We start from the raw sequence: 13,453 nt of genomic DNA on the forward strand, positions 1-13,453 counted from the left end.
ACAGGGCCTTTTCAGTACTGGCACCATGGTTGTAGAACTCCCTCCTAGGGAAATCTGTCAAGCCACCTTTTACACATGCTGCGAAAACCATATTATGCTTAAGCCTTATCGCCTCTATGCCAGCTCTTAGATTCTCTTTTAAATCTTTTTATGCAGGTGTACTTGTTGGTGACATCCACACCATAACAGTTATAGCAAAGAATCATGGGAACTGTAGTTTGCCCCCTCGTGGAGCTAGAATTCCCAGCACCCTGAACAAACTACAATTCCAGGGGGCAAACTACTTTGTGGGAAACCATGTGCTTTAAATGACTGGTGTGTGTGTATATGACCAATGTTGTTCCTTTTCTGACTGCTTTTCTTGCTAGTACAACAAACCACATTGGACAGGTCTTTTGAAAGGTGGTGTGCAAATCAAGGGGGGAATCAAATAATAAGTCAAACATGCTTTGCCTCTCCAGTTATTTGAGATCCCAGGAGTTTACAGAAAATAACTATAAACTGCAGAAGGAGGCCTCCCTCACTAATTAATTATTACCTGCTATTAATGCTGACTGTGCTTGCAGCTAGAACTTTTAATGCTGGGAAAGCTCAGGAATCAGTCAAGGGAGGAAAACAAGAGGAGAAAGTACAGATCTTAACAAGACAAGTGGTCTTTAATCATGAGGTACTGTTCTCTGACTACAGATACGCGCAGGTAGAAATCTGAAAACAGAAAGGCATAAAAATGCTTGACACGCTCACATTTTGTAACAACATCCAAAAGGATCTGAAAGTGTATGTCTTCTCCTGATGGAAAACAATGGTTAAGATTGTGGAATTGGCTCTTATACAGCACAAAGAAGGAAGTGACTTGATAGGTTTATCAACTGTCCACCTTCATGCAATGGATGGTTTGAAACGGAATTAAGCAAATAACTGGAGACACCTGATTGCCCCACTAGGGAAAACAGGATGCTAGACTAGACTGACCTTTGGTATAATCCAGCAGGGCTCTTCTTCTATTCTTATGTAGCAAATTTTAATTCAGGGGTGGAGAACCTATGGCCCTCCAAATGTTGCTGGACTACAACTCCCATCATTCCTGACCATTAGCTGGGACTGATATGAATTAAAGTACAACAGCATCAGGGGTTGGGCGGGGGTGGGGGGCTATCCCTGTTCTACCGACTATATCTATTTCTGTCTATTTAGGATTCAATCACATTTTATATTTCAATGGGTTTTTATATTTTTCTCATAACACTGATGCTATGCATGTGTGGACCAAAATAGGATGCACATAGTTCTGTGGGCCTTACTTCCAAGTAACTGTGATTAGAATTACAGCAGGCAAACCAAATAATATGGCACTGATTACATGATTGAAATTCATATGTCTGGTTTTTAAATTTTTTGAAAGCAGCCATGGGGCCCCCAGTGAAGACCAGGCTCATTATGGGACATCTCACTCTCTCAGAATCGCCATTCATTCTAGGTGAGAAGTTGCCACTGGCATCATAAGAAGCTTTCATCATTGGGTGAATAAGAGCTCTTTTTTGAGGGCTGCAGCACTGCAGCGTGGAGAACCATAATTTTACCTCCTCCTCGTGTGCCATAGATCCAATCCTGATCTCCCGCCCCACACTCATAAACAACTGCTTTAAAAACAACTAGACACATTAATTGCAGACACACAGTTAATATTACCTCTAGTTTAGCCCTAAAAACCATGATGCAGGTACGTATTGCAAGAAACAATATGTTTCCAGTAATCGGTGCAGAAGCATGAGCCTTACAATGATTTTTGTTTCTTATGCTACAAAAACATTATCAAAAATATATGGGTGACAGAAATCACTTTGCTCAAATGTCACTGATATAAACTTGTTCCAGCTGGCATGGCATGGGTGGCTGGCACAAGGGCTGCTGAAAGTTCGCTGCATTGGCAAAAGTGCAGGTGCATCCAGGCTAGGCCATCTGCTGGGTGTCGCAGCCCAAAAACTCCATCCTCAGTGCAATGTGGTTATTCCAGCGGACAGGGTGTATCCTCAAATATTGAGCAAATAGTGGAGGGTCTAGGAGGTTCACCACTGGGCTGAAATGATCTTGATTTCCCTGGAAAATCTGAAAAGAATGTGGGTGGGATAATTAATTCTTCCTTCAACCTCTAAAGCTGCTTGAAAAAGACAATAAGTTTACAGGGGCTGGGTCAGGCCATTATAGCCACATAGCAGCCTTGGCCTCTTGTGGGACCCATTAGGTAAAGGTAAAGGACCCCTGGATGGTTATGTCCAGTCAAAAGTCACTATGGGGTTGTGGCACACATCTCACTTTTCTGGCTGAGGGAGCCGGCATTTGTCTACAGACAGCTTTTCAGGTCATGTGGCCAGCATGACTAAACCGCTTCTGGCACAACGGAACATAATAATAATAATAATAATAATAATAATAATAATAATAGTAGTAGTAGTAGTAGTAATAATAATAATAATAATAATAATAATAATAATAAATTATTTATACCCCGCCCATCTGGCTGAGTTTCCCCAGCCACTCTGGGCAGCTCCCAATCGTGTTAAATATTACAGCATTAAATATTAAAAACTTCCCTGAACTTAAGATGTCTTCTGAATGTCAGGTAGTTGTTTATCTCTTTGACATCCGATGGGAGGGCGTTCCACAGGGCGGGCACCACTACCAAGAAGGCCCTCTGTCTGGTTCCCTGTAGCCTCACTTCTCGCAATGAGGGAACCGCCAGAAGGCCCTCGGCGCTGGATCTCAGTGTCCGGGCTGAATGATGGGGGTGGAGACGCTCCTTCAGGTATACAGGACCGAGGCCATTTAGGGCTTTAAAGGTCAGCACCAACACTTTGAATCATGCTCGGAAACATACTGGGAGCCAATGCAGATCTCTCAGAACTAGTCTTATGTGGTCCTGGCGGCCACTCCCAGAGAGCATGGAAACGCCATCTACCTTCCCACTGCAGCGATACCTAACTCCTTGCACTGGCATGCTTTCAAACTGCTAGGTCGGCAGGAGCTGGGACAGAGCAACAGGAGCTCACTCCGTTGCGGAGATTCAAACCGCCAGCCTTCCAATCAGAAGCCCAAGAGGCTCAGTGGTTTAGACCACAGTACCACCCACCCATTAATGACACCTGCCCAGGCTTCTCCTTCTAAAAAACTTTGGATGTCCAGGAGCTACCCACAACGTCTCTGATATATTGTTGGCTTACCCTGGAGAGACGGCCATCTTAATTTTCCACAATGCTTTTTTTTTTTTATAAAAAAGCATGTTTAGTGTGCCATATCGTTTGAGTTAAACAAGGAAATAAAATTGCCTCCCTGCCACCTACCCACCCGGAAGACATATAACATTCAAGTGAGAAAAACAAGGGAGCCGTCACTGGCTGGAATAAAGAGGCACCAGTGACATCCCAGAAGTGTAGGCCTTATTTACCTTCTTTTTCCCGCCTTGTAAGACAGAGGCCCAGTGCTTGCCATCCAGGCTGCTCAAAAGAGAAAATTCCTTCACAAACATTTTGGTGAAGGCAGACTTTGCACCTTGAGTCATCAACCCAGTCACCCGCATGGTCTTACGAAAGTTCACCTGAAGCCACTCTGCTGAGCTGTCAACCTGCGGAAAAGACAGTGAGGCCTTCAAGTGCCTGTTGTTATGGCTGCCCTGGGACACTTCTTTAAACCTCTCTGGTTTTTCCCATTTTAACTTCAGTGCTCTTCAGCGCATTGCCCAACGAAAGATAGCAGGGTTAAAGGCCTGTGTCAAAGTGCTGCGTCTTCAAGCATACAAAATACTGTACAATGTAAGTACAACACATCTTTGTGGGGAAGAAATTCAACAACTTAGGGAGCTGCCACAGAGAGGCCCACTCCCAGGCCATGAGCCCATGAAGCTTTTGAGGGTGGTGGAGCTAACTAGAGGGCCCCCTCTGCTGAGTTTAAAACTAAAGAGGATCTGTAGAGAAGGAGGCAGTCTTTCAGTATTGGTCACCTAAGTTATTTAAACATGAGTGTAAGCACCTAAAATTGGACCCAAAAATTAACCAGCAACCCGTTCAGTTATTTTAAAACAGGAGTCATATGAGTTCTATAGGAAACTGCAGTCGGTAATCTGGCCACTGCATTTTGGATGCTATCTTCGAGGGAAAGACCCACATAGGATGCAGTAATCCAATTGGAAAGTAACCTGAGCATGGAATACCATAGCAAATTTGTTTCTGTCCAAAAGTTATCATAGCTGGCAAGCCAGCCAGAGCTGGAAAAATACATTCCTAGTCACTTGAGCCTCCAGTGACAGTGTTGAATCCAGGAGCACCCCCAAGCTACAGACCTGCCCCTTCCAGGAGAGTGCTGCCCTCTCCAAGGCAGGACATCTCCCTGCCTCCTGGACTCACAACACCTCTTTCTTTTCAGGGTTCAGCTTCTATCTACTGGCCCACATGGAGTCCATTATTGCCTCCAGGTACTAGTCTAATACCTCAATCACCTCCAGATTCTTTTGGGAGGTAGTGGACGCTTCTTCCTTGGAGGTTTTTAAGCAGAGGTTGGCTGGCTACCTGTCATGGATGCTTTAGCTGAGATTCCTGCATTGCAGGGAGTTGGACAAAATGACACTCAGGATCCCTTCCAACTCTATGATTCTCCTGATTCAGATCGAAAAGAGAGGCAAAGCTGGGTGTTATCTACATATTGGTGACACCTCACTCCAAATCTTCTGATGATAGCTCCTAGCAGCTTCAAATAAATGTTAAATAGCATGGGGAACATTTTTTTTTAAAAAAGCCCTTCACAGCTTGTGGTCGCAGCTTCTCCCATATGTATATACCCTGAGAGATGGGCAAATATGCCCATTTTGATTTCCATATTTCCAGTCTTCACTTCTCCAAGTTTCCACATCAGTTTATGATTTTTTAAAAATCTAAATGTCCCCTAGAAATCAGTTTCTTCCAATATACACTTTTGTATGCACTTTGGCTAATGTACGCATTTTTGCAATAAATTTTCCCTATTATATTACATTTTGATATGCCATCATATTTAATTTTAGGCAAACTTTCCTCTAAAATAAGCATTTATGTATGCATTGTTTGGCTGGAGAACTGCATCACAAAATTCAGAAAAATGTGACTTTAGAAGGATAGCTGTTTTTCAGTAAATGTATTGGTTAACAGAGTGTGAATCAGGTAGGTTTTGTTCAAATGCATGCAAATCAAATTCCTCTCCCACCTCTGGTTTCTACACACACACACACACACACACACACACACACACACACATTCAGGGACACCTTCCAGGCACTCAAGGAGGGCACAGAGCACAGCTGGGAAGGGAAGGAGCCGGGAGGTGGGATTTAAACAGGACTGCACTGCACATAGTCCACCACAGATAATCATAGAATCATAGAGTTGGAAGAGACCACAAGGGCCATCGAGTCTAACCCCCCTGGCTTCACACCATAATGCTTCATACCATCTCCAACTCAATGCTTTGCAACAGTCAGTTCACCCATTCACCTGCTAATCATACAATGCTGAGTAACAATTTAGAGCAGGAATGAGGACCTTGTGGCCCTCCAGATGTTGTTGGACTACAACTCCCATCATCCCTGACCACTGGCCATGCTGGCTGGAGCTGGTATGACACCAGGAGAGCCACAGGTTCACCAGCTCTGCCTTAGATCCTTCCTACCCATGAACAAAATTACCTTTGGTCTCCAAGCATTGACTCTCCCATTCAAGTTAAGCCGGGCCAGAAAGGGGGACCAAGTGTAAAGCACATTGCTGATGTAGGAAGAAGCTGAGACCTGCTCATTGGAGATAGCATTGCTTTCCATTCCTAGTGGCATAGAGCAGCCTAGGAGAGAAAAGTGGAGAAACAACATGACCCTCACTTGCCCTCAAGAGCCCTCTCCTTCCCACCCTGCCAAGGAAGGCCCTCAGTTCCTGAAGTGGCCCTGGCATACCTTCAAGTTTACATATACCGTGATAGATGTAAATGCTCTTTGACCATTTGCCATGCACTGACATGGTTGTAAGAAACCTTATGTTGATTTACAACACTTCTTGTGGGTTAGAAACCAAGTCCTATGATGAATGGTTGAAAGAGCTGGGCATGTTAACCCTGGACAAGAAATAATTAAGGGGAGGCATGACTGATGGAGCAGACCTGTTCTCTGATGCTCCAGAGGACAGAAGGAAAACCAATGGGTAGAAACAGAAGAGAAACAGATTTCAGGTAAACATTAAGAGAAGGGGAAAGAATTGTACAACAGTGGAACAGACCACCTCAGGAGGTGGTGAGCTCTCCTTCACTGGAGATATTTAAGCAGAGTTTGGACAGCCATCTCTCAAGGACGCTAGAGTTGCATCTTATATGGCAGATTCTTCAGTAGGCAAGGGGGTGTGTGTGAAATAGAGGACCCCCAAGGTCCCTTCCACCTCTGCAATCCTATGGATTCTATGAATGTGAAGGATGAGAGGGCCTCACTGCCATACTGTTCAGGTCGCATCCGATGAGCTCCATGCGCAATGTGTTCCGGATGCTGAAGTGTGTCGGGTGGAGACGGATATAGCGGGCTACAATGGGAGGGTTAAAGCTGTTGTCTCTCACGCCTGCTGCATCCACGTTCCCAAAGAATATCTGCAGGCAAAGAGAGAAAAACACAGAGGTGGGAATGGAAGTTGTGATCAGGGGCTATGCAAAGCCTGCATGGAATCCACACTGGCACTGAAGGCAAGCTTCCCATATAAAAACAAAGAGAAGTTTTAGGAAGTCATGAAGTCAATAACACACACCCTTTAAAAATATTAATTTAACCGGAATAGCAAGGGAAGGGCCATAGTTCAGCAGCAGAGAACAAGCTTTTCTTACAAAAGGTCCTCAACTTAATATCTGTCATTGCTAAATATGTCTGAGAAAGACCCCAAGAGAGGGGCTGCAAGTCAGTGTAGACAATATTGAGCTAAATGGACCAATGCTCTGACTCAGTGTAAGGCAGCTCTCTATATTTCACCTTTTTACTCTCTATACCTAGTTTTGAGGCATCTTACATAGGTGGTGTGTGCTAAAAAAAATAAAATTCTATGCAAAGATAATCCAAATTATTTGCTAAGAAAAGCTGAATTCCTAAAAGTATGCCTGTTCAGTACACTTGAATATTTCCCGTTTGGCCCAACTTATTCCAATTTTGCTAGTTGTAGAGAGGGGCAAATGCATTGATGTCCTGCTCCTGGTCACAGGTTTCTGAGAGAGTTCACTAGGAATTCCCTGCACATTTAAACACAGCCTATCACTACAGTCTTAAGGACTACAAACTTGGTGAGGTGTTTTGCTTTGCATTTAAGTTAAAGCTGCGGTTCTAAGGATGCTGAATCCTTCATAATAATACCACTGATGTTTGCACTTGTCTGGTACAAAGTGTGACTTGTGGAGTCCATGAAGCTCTGAGCAAGGTTAAAAATACCTGGGTGCATGACAATAACTGCAGTACCCTCTACATGTCTTCTCAGAAGTAAGTTCTGCTCAGCTTAAGAGAGCTTACTCCCTGAAAAGCGACTACGAAATTGCAGTCTAAAATTGTACATTTTTAAACTTCCCAAAGGAGAGTATGCATTAACAAAATAAAGAAGTTAATATTCAATAGCTTTCTGGCATATGACTAGTCCTCACAAGTAAGTTCTGCAACTTCACGTGATTTCTTGAATGTATGAGGCGACAATCCTAAATCTAAATCCTTTTACTAGGAAGTAAGTCTACTTGACCTCAGTGAGACTGACTGCTGAGTAAACATTAGATTGCACCACACATAGTGTGGGATAAGCAGCTTCATTTAATAAACATGCATAAGTCTAATTAATGCATGAATAATACCATAGAGTAAGATGTCCTGCCAGGCTTAACCAATTTTGTAACCGTAGTCTACACGGGAAACTCAGCGTGTGAGGAGGCTAACCTCTAATCTAGGAACTTTCACTACTTTGTAACTAAGCCAAGTTTTACTGCCTGTGCATTTTTTTCTTAATGCTGTTTGGGAAAGCACATGAATCTTGGGAGAGATTGTAAGTAAACCAATTTTAACTTACCACACAAATGGCCTTTTTCTACGATGAGGAAGAGGGAAACTTTGGAAAGAAACTTTTTTAAGGGGACAATTTTGGAACTCACTTTGAAGGGCATATTTTAAAAGTCTAGCAGCCTTTAATTTCTGCACTTTACTTTGCTGCACATTTTATGACTTTAAATCTCTGCTGGGATTCTCTCACCAAAGAGCACTTGCCCCAAACTTGGGTTTTGGAATCCAGGGACTCTCCTTTCTGTTATACCTATTTTTTCCTTGAACCAATACTACAACTCATTACCCTCAACTCAAAGCTTTGCAAGTCAGCTCATCCATTCTTCTGTTAATTATAAAATATTAAGCAATCAACTAGAGCAGGGCTAGTGAATGTGCAGCCCTTCAGATGTTGCTGGACAACAGTTCACTTCATCCCTGACCATTGGCCATGCTGGCTGGGAGTTGGAATCTAACACCCTCTCTTATCAATAAGAACCTGTACTTAACTTTAGTAATAATCTGGGAAGATCATGTACATTCACATCATTCTATGCTTTGCATGGGGTAGAGATTCCCAGGGTCAAAGGGCTTGTATTTTTTTTTACTGATTGTTTGTCTTCATGCTTTCTGACAGTGCAATCCTGCATATGTCTATTCAGAAGTAAGACACACTGAATTCAATGAAGTTTGCTTCCAAGTAATTGAAGTAAGGATTACAGCATAAGTTCTGCTTCTGCTTCTATTGTTCCAAAGTCCTAAATGTTAGCAAAGGTAGTTGGAGTTCAGAGAGAAAAATCCAGATAACACTTTACTAAGGAAATGGAGTAAAACTGCATATAATTTGAGGAGAAAGGTGAAACAGAGTTGTTTTGTCTTTCTTATTTCAGGCATTGTACATCACAGAGGGACATTCACCTAAACATACAGAAGAGAAATCCCTCAGGACTATACAGCAAATCAGGGCACATGATACCTCAGTAAAGTTCATGCCACTCTGACTGATTGCTAAGCAACACAAACACCACCCTTTAGGTAGCTTACACCAAAAATTGAACAAACCTGTGAGCTACATACTGAATAATCTCTGCTATTGCACTTCCAATCCAAAGTGAAAAAATACATGTTTGCTATTGTATGTGCAATGGCAAAGTCTGCATATAGGGGGGAGGGAATCAAGGTGAAATTTTGCTTTCCTTTGTGCCTTCTTCCTTTCCACTTTCTTTGCTCTCTGCCTTCTGGTTAGAGGAAGATGAGGGAGAAAAGGCACTCACCATCTTGGAGCTGGTGGCATTGCCTTTATAACACTTCCATTTCTCTCCATCACTACTGTAGAATATCTCAAACTGGGAGATGTAGAGGCTGGAGAACTTCTGCCGAGCTCCTTGTGTCTTTATTCCATGGATGATCTGTTGTCGTAGCAGGTCTACCTGGACAATAGAAAGCAGGAATTCACACCAAGTGAGACAATTGATTTTTGGAAGCTATGAGGGCCAGAGATAGCAGAGGGAGAGGAAGAGAGGTTGCTTCTCAGGGCAAATGATACTGAGCTTGAGAGAGCAAAAGCTTTGCATTCAGAAAGTTCCAGGTTCAATCTTTTACCAATGGAGGCGTGTTCATTAGGGCAAATAAGGCACTACACCACCAACTTCAGTCTTAATTCAATAAAGACTTTCTGATAGATCAGACACAAACAGAGAGGATTGGACATGTAACATCTAATTCCTTAAAAATCAGCACTGGCACACCAGTCCTTACCTGTATTCATTGTATACATACGATTGTGTATCATCTGACCCGTCTACTGCAATTATTAAGTTTGCAGATGACACCACCATAATGGGTTTAATAACAGGTGGAGACGAATCAGCGTCTACATGGTGCCTAGGGAACAACTTGGACCTTAATATCAGCAAGACAAAGGAGATGGTGTTGGACTTTCAGAGGAAGAGAGGAGAACTAGCTCCGCTGTATATCAGGGAGGGCTGTGTGGAAAGAGTCTCTTCCTTTAAATTCCTAGGAGTTTATCTCAGTGAAGACCTTACTTGGAAAATCAATACAACCCAGGTGGTTAAGAAAGCCCAACAGAGACTCCATCTCCTCAGAGTACTGTGGAAGAACGATGTCAATCAACATTTGATGATCTCTTTCTATCGGTCAATAATAGAAAGCGTCCTTTCATACTGCATCACGGTGTGGTATGCTGGTTTGACATCATCTGATAGGAAGTGCCTACAGAGGGTGGTGAATACAGCACAATATATTATGGGCTGTCCCCTGAATCTGCTGGATGAAATAGCGGAAGAACATTGCCTCAGGAGAGTGAGAAAAATTCTCAGGGATGATTCACACCCTGGCCGGCACTTTCTTGATCTCCTGCCCTCAGGCAGAAGATATAGAAGCATGATTAGTCACACCAACAGGGTAAAGAACAGCTTCTATCCGCAGGCTGTTAGGCTGCTGAATGAAAAGCGCAACTGACTTTTGGGTTTGGTGTGTGTGTGTCAGTAAACAAGGGGAATGAAGACTAAAAGAGTTGAGTGGGGGGTGCTCGTGTAATCTCACTGTATTCAAGTTGTACAAGTGATAATAAAGTATTTCAATTTTCAATTCCTCCTACATCTACCTTCTTAGTTATGACTACCCAGTGGGTGGCCCTGCCCATCTGCTTCCTTCTCAGTCTCAGTGTTGCCCCTTGTAAAACTCAAGAGGGCAAACATTAGAATTATCTGGCTCTACTGTCATTGGCTCAAACACTGCCTAATGTTCATCTTCCTGCTTTCTTCCCCACCAGCCCGAGAGAGCACCAGCCACCACTGTCCTTGGTATCTTCGGATAGGGCTAGGAAAGATCCATGTTCAGGAAGAGAAGGCTGCCACTAATGTATATGTATATGTATACAGTGGTGCCCCGCAAGATGAATGCCTCGCTAAACGAAAAACCCACAAGACGAAAGGGTTTTCCGATTTTTAGCGACTTCGCAAGACGAATTTCCCTATGGGCTTGCTTCGCAAGACGAAAGCCCATAGGGAAATCTCCGGGGACAGTGGGGAAGCGCAGCGTGCCTTCTCCTCTGTTCCCGGACCTGTCCTAAGGCTTGCGGTGGGAGGTCCGGGAACAGAGGACAAGGCGCAAAGGGCTTCTCCTCTGTTCCCGGGGCTTGCGGTGGGAGGAGGGTTTTTCCTCCCCACCGCCAACATTCAGAACAGCCTTCTGAATGTTGGTGGTGGGGAGGAAAGCCCTCCTCCCACCGCAAGCCTTCAGGACAGGTCCGGGAACAGAGGGGAAGGTGCGCAGCGCTTCTCCTCTGTTCCCGGACCTGTCTTGAAGACTTGCGGTGGGAGGAAGGTTTTCCTCCCCACCGCCAACATTCAGAAGGCGGTTCTGAAGGCTGGCGGTGGGAAGAAAAGCCCTTCTCCCCCGCCAGCCTTCAGAAGAGTTCCCGCCTAGGCTGCGGATAGCAGCCTGCTGCCCCGCGCGAGGGGCGCTCTTAAGCAGAGCGCCCCTCGCGCGGGGCAGACATTCGCCGCTTGGGGAGCCCTGCAGGGGAGGTCCTGCAGGGCTCCCCAAGCTGCGAATGTGCGCCCCTCGCGCGGAGCAGCAGGCTGCTATCCGCAGCTTGGAGACCCCTCTGGACCTCTTCTGAAGGTGGGCGGGGGGCAAAAGTCTTTGCTCCCCCCCGCCTGCCTTCAAAAGCCGTCCGGGAGCATTTTAAAATCGCCCCGGGACAGCGGAGGGGGCGATTTAAAAGCCCCCGGGAAGGCTGGCGGGGGCAAAAGTCTTTGCTCCCCCCTGCCAGCCTTCCCGGGAGAGCGGAGAAACGCAGCACGTTTCTCCGCTGTCCCGGACGGCTTTTGAAGGCAGGCGGGGGGGGGGGGGGAGCAAAGGACCTCTTCTGAAGGCTGGCGGGGGGGCAAAAGTCTTTGTCCCCCCTGCCTGCCTTCCCGGGGGCTTTTAAATCGCCCCGGGACAGCGGAGAATTCCTCCGCTGTCCCGGGGCGATTTTAAAATGGTGGCGGGCGGCAGCGCTGCCGCCCGCCAGCATTTTAAGATCACCCCGGACAGCGGAGAAGTCCTCCGCTGTCCCGGAGTTTATAAAATGCTGGGGGACGGCAGCGAAGCCTTCACTGCCGCCTGCCAGCATTTTAAGATCGCCCCGGGACATTGGGACTGGAAGGGCAGGAGGCAGGTTGTCCCATAGTAGCTGGACCCAGAAAGCCAATGACAGGCAGAACCAACTAATACTAGTTCTGTCCTTCTCCTCCTCATCCCTACTGAGACTGAGGCAGAGGCAGTGCCCTGTTTGCCGTAATGTACCTGCCTCCACTGCCAGCCACGATAAGGGAAGGAGGCACAGCAGGCCTCCCTCCTGAGGCAATTGTGGCAAGGGCAGAAGAGATGCTTCTTTACACTTGCCCTCTCCAGGCATTTAGACTTACAGTTTCAGGTGCAGGGGGCAAGTCACGCTGAGGTCTGAAGGGAAAGAGGCAGGCTTCACATCTATATAGGCTCCATGCCATCTGGAACCCTGAGCAACTGGGGTATCAGTTTTCTTGGAAGCTTTGGCATGCAAAGGCTACATCCAGGCTTTTGCTCTGAATGTGCCAATGCCAGAGGAAAGGCTCGGAGGGCAGCCCCAGTCTCTTCACTTCACTTCACTTCTCCAGGAATTTAAGTATAAAAACCTTACTCTGTTGAAGAGCTGTCTGTGAGTGAGTAGAATGCATAAAGATAGATAAGCTCACTAAGTCCACTCTCTCCCCGCTGCTGCTGCTGCTGCTGCTGCCACCACCATCACTACCCCCCTTCCACAGTTAGTAAGCAACCACCACCATAAAGGAGTCTCCTGTACTCATGCAGGCTCCCTGTGTGATGCAGAACCCTGGAAAACCAGAGTTCTATCTCACCTAGGAGCATCCACAAGCATGGTTGGCTCTTCACTGCAAATGCTCACCCTCCAGCTTGTGGAGTTATGGCACTTGCCCCCACTCATATGTTCTGCTAATTTGTGAGAATATAGCTCCTGAGTAGGGTTAGGCAGTAGTCTTAATCAAGTGTTAACACTTCCGTAGAAGGCATGAGAAAGGAGCCTGAATACGGCTCCTCTCTCTGGAATTAAAAACCTTTAGTGGCAGAGGCTAGTTTGAGGATTCTGCACCCCTCTGAGACTGGTGTTAGTGCTATTCACCTGCAAGATCTATGCGCCCCCCCCCCCCCCCGATTAATAAATCCTACCTGGATCCAAGCGTTCTTTTCTGCAGTACTCCAGGCATTGATCGAACCAGATTTGTCAAGCCTGGCCAGGCTGGGGACCCATTGACCTTGGACAGGAAAAGTGAAGGAAGGAGGAATAGGACTAGATTAGAAAACGGGCATTGTTGGGAAGGGAGCAACAGTATC

General features: G+C 45.6%; 1 protein-coding gene across 4 annotated transcripts in view; it reads right to left on the minus strand.

The window, feature by feature from the left end:
- Window positions 1–637: 637 nt before the first annotated feature.
- Window positions 638–13,453, minus strand: part of F8 (coagulation factor VIII) — an 81,403-nt gene continuing 68,587 nt past the window's right edge. For all 4 annotated transcript variants that reach the window (XM_083722001.1, XM_083722003.1, XM_083722004.1 and 1 more), the window contains exons 21-26: window positions 13,289–13,374; window positions 9,328–9,483; window positions 6,498–6,642; window positions 5,708–5,856; window positions 3,443–3,619; window positions 638–2,106 (exon numbers count right to left, since the gene is read on the minus strand). In XM_083722001.1, the coding sequence (XP_083578127.1) occupies window positions 1,951–2,106; window positions 3,443–3,619; window positions 5,708–5,856; window positions 6,498–6,642; window positions 9,328–9,483; window positions 13,289–13,374 (869 nt within the window). In that variant the 3' untranslated portion in view covers window positions 638–1,950. The remainder of the gene's footprint in view (window positions 2,107–3,442; window positions 3,620–5,707; window positions 5,857–6,497; window positions 6,643–9,327; window positions 9,484–13,288; window positions 13,375–13,453) is intronic.

The sequence above is a fragment of the Podarcis gaigeae genome (assembly GCF_964106915.1).
Source record: "Podarcis gaigeae genome assembly, chromosome: Z".
Taxonomy (NCBI): domain Eukaryota; kingdom Metazoa; phylum Chordata; class Lepidosauria; order Squamata; family Lacertidae; genus Podarcis; species Podarcis gaigeae.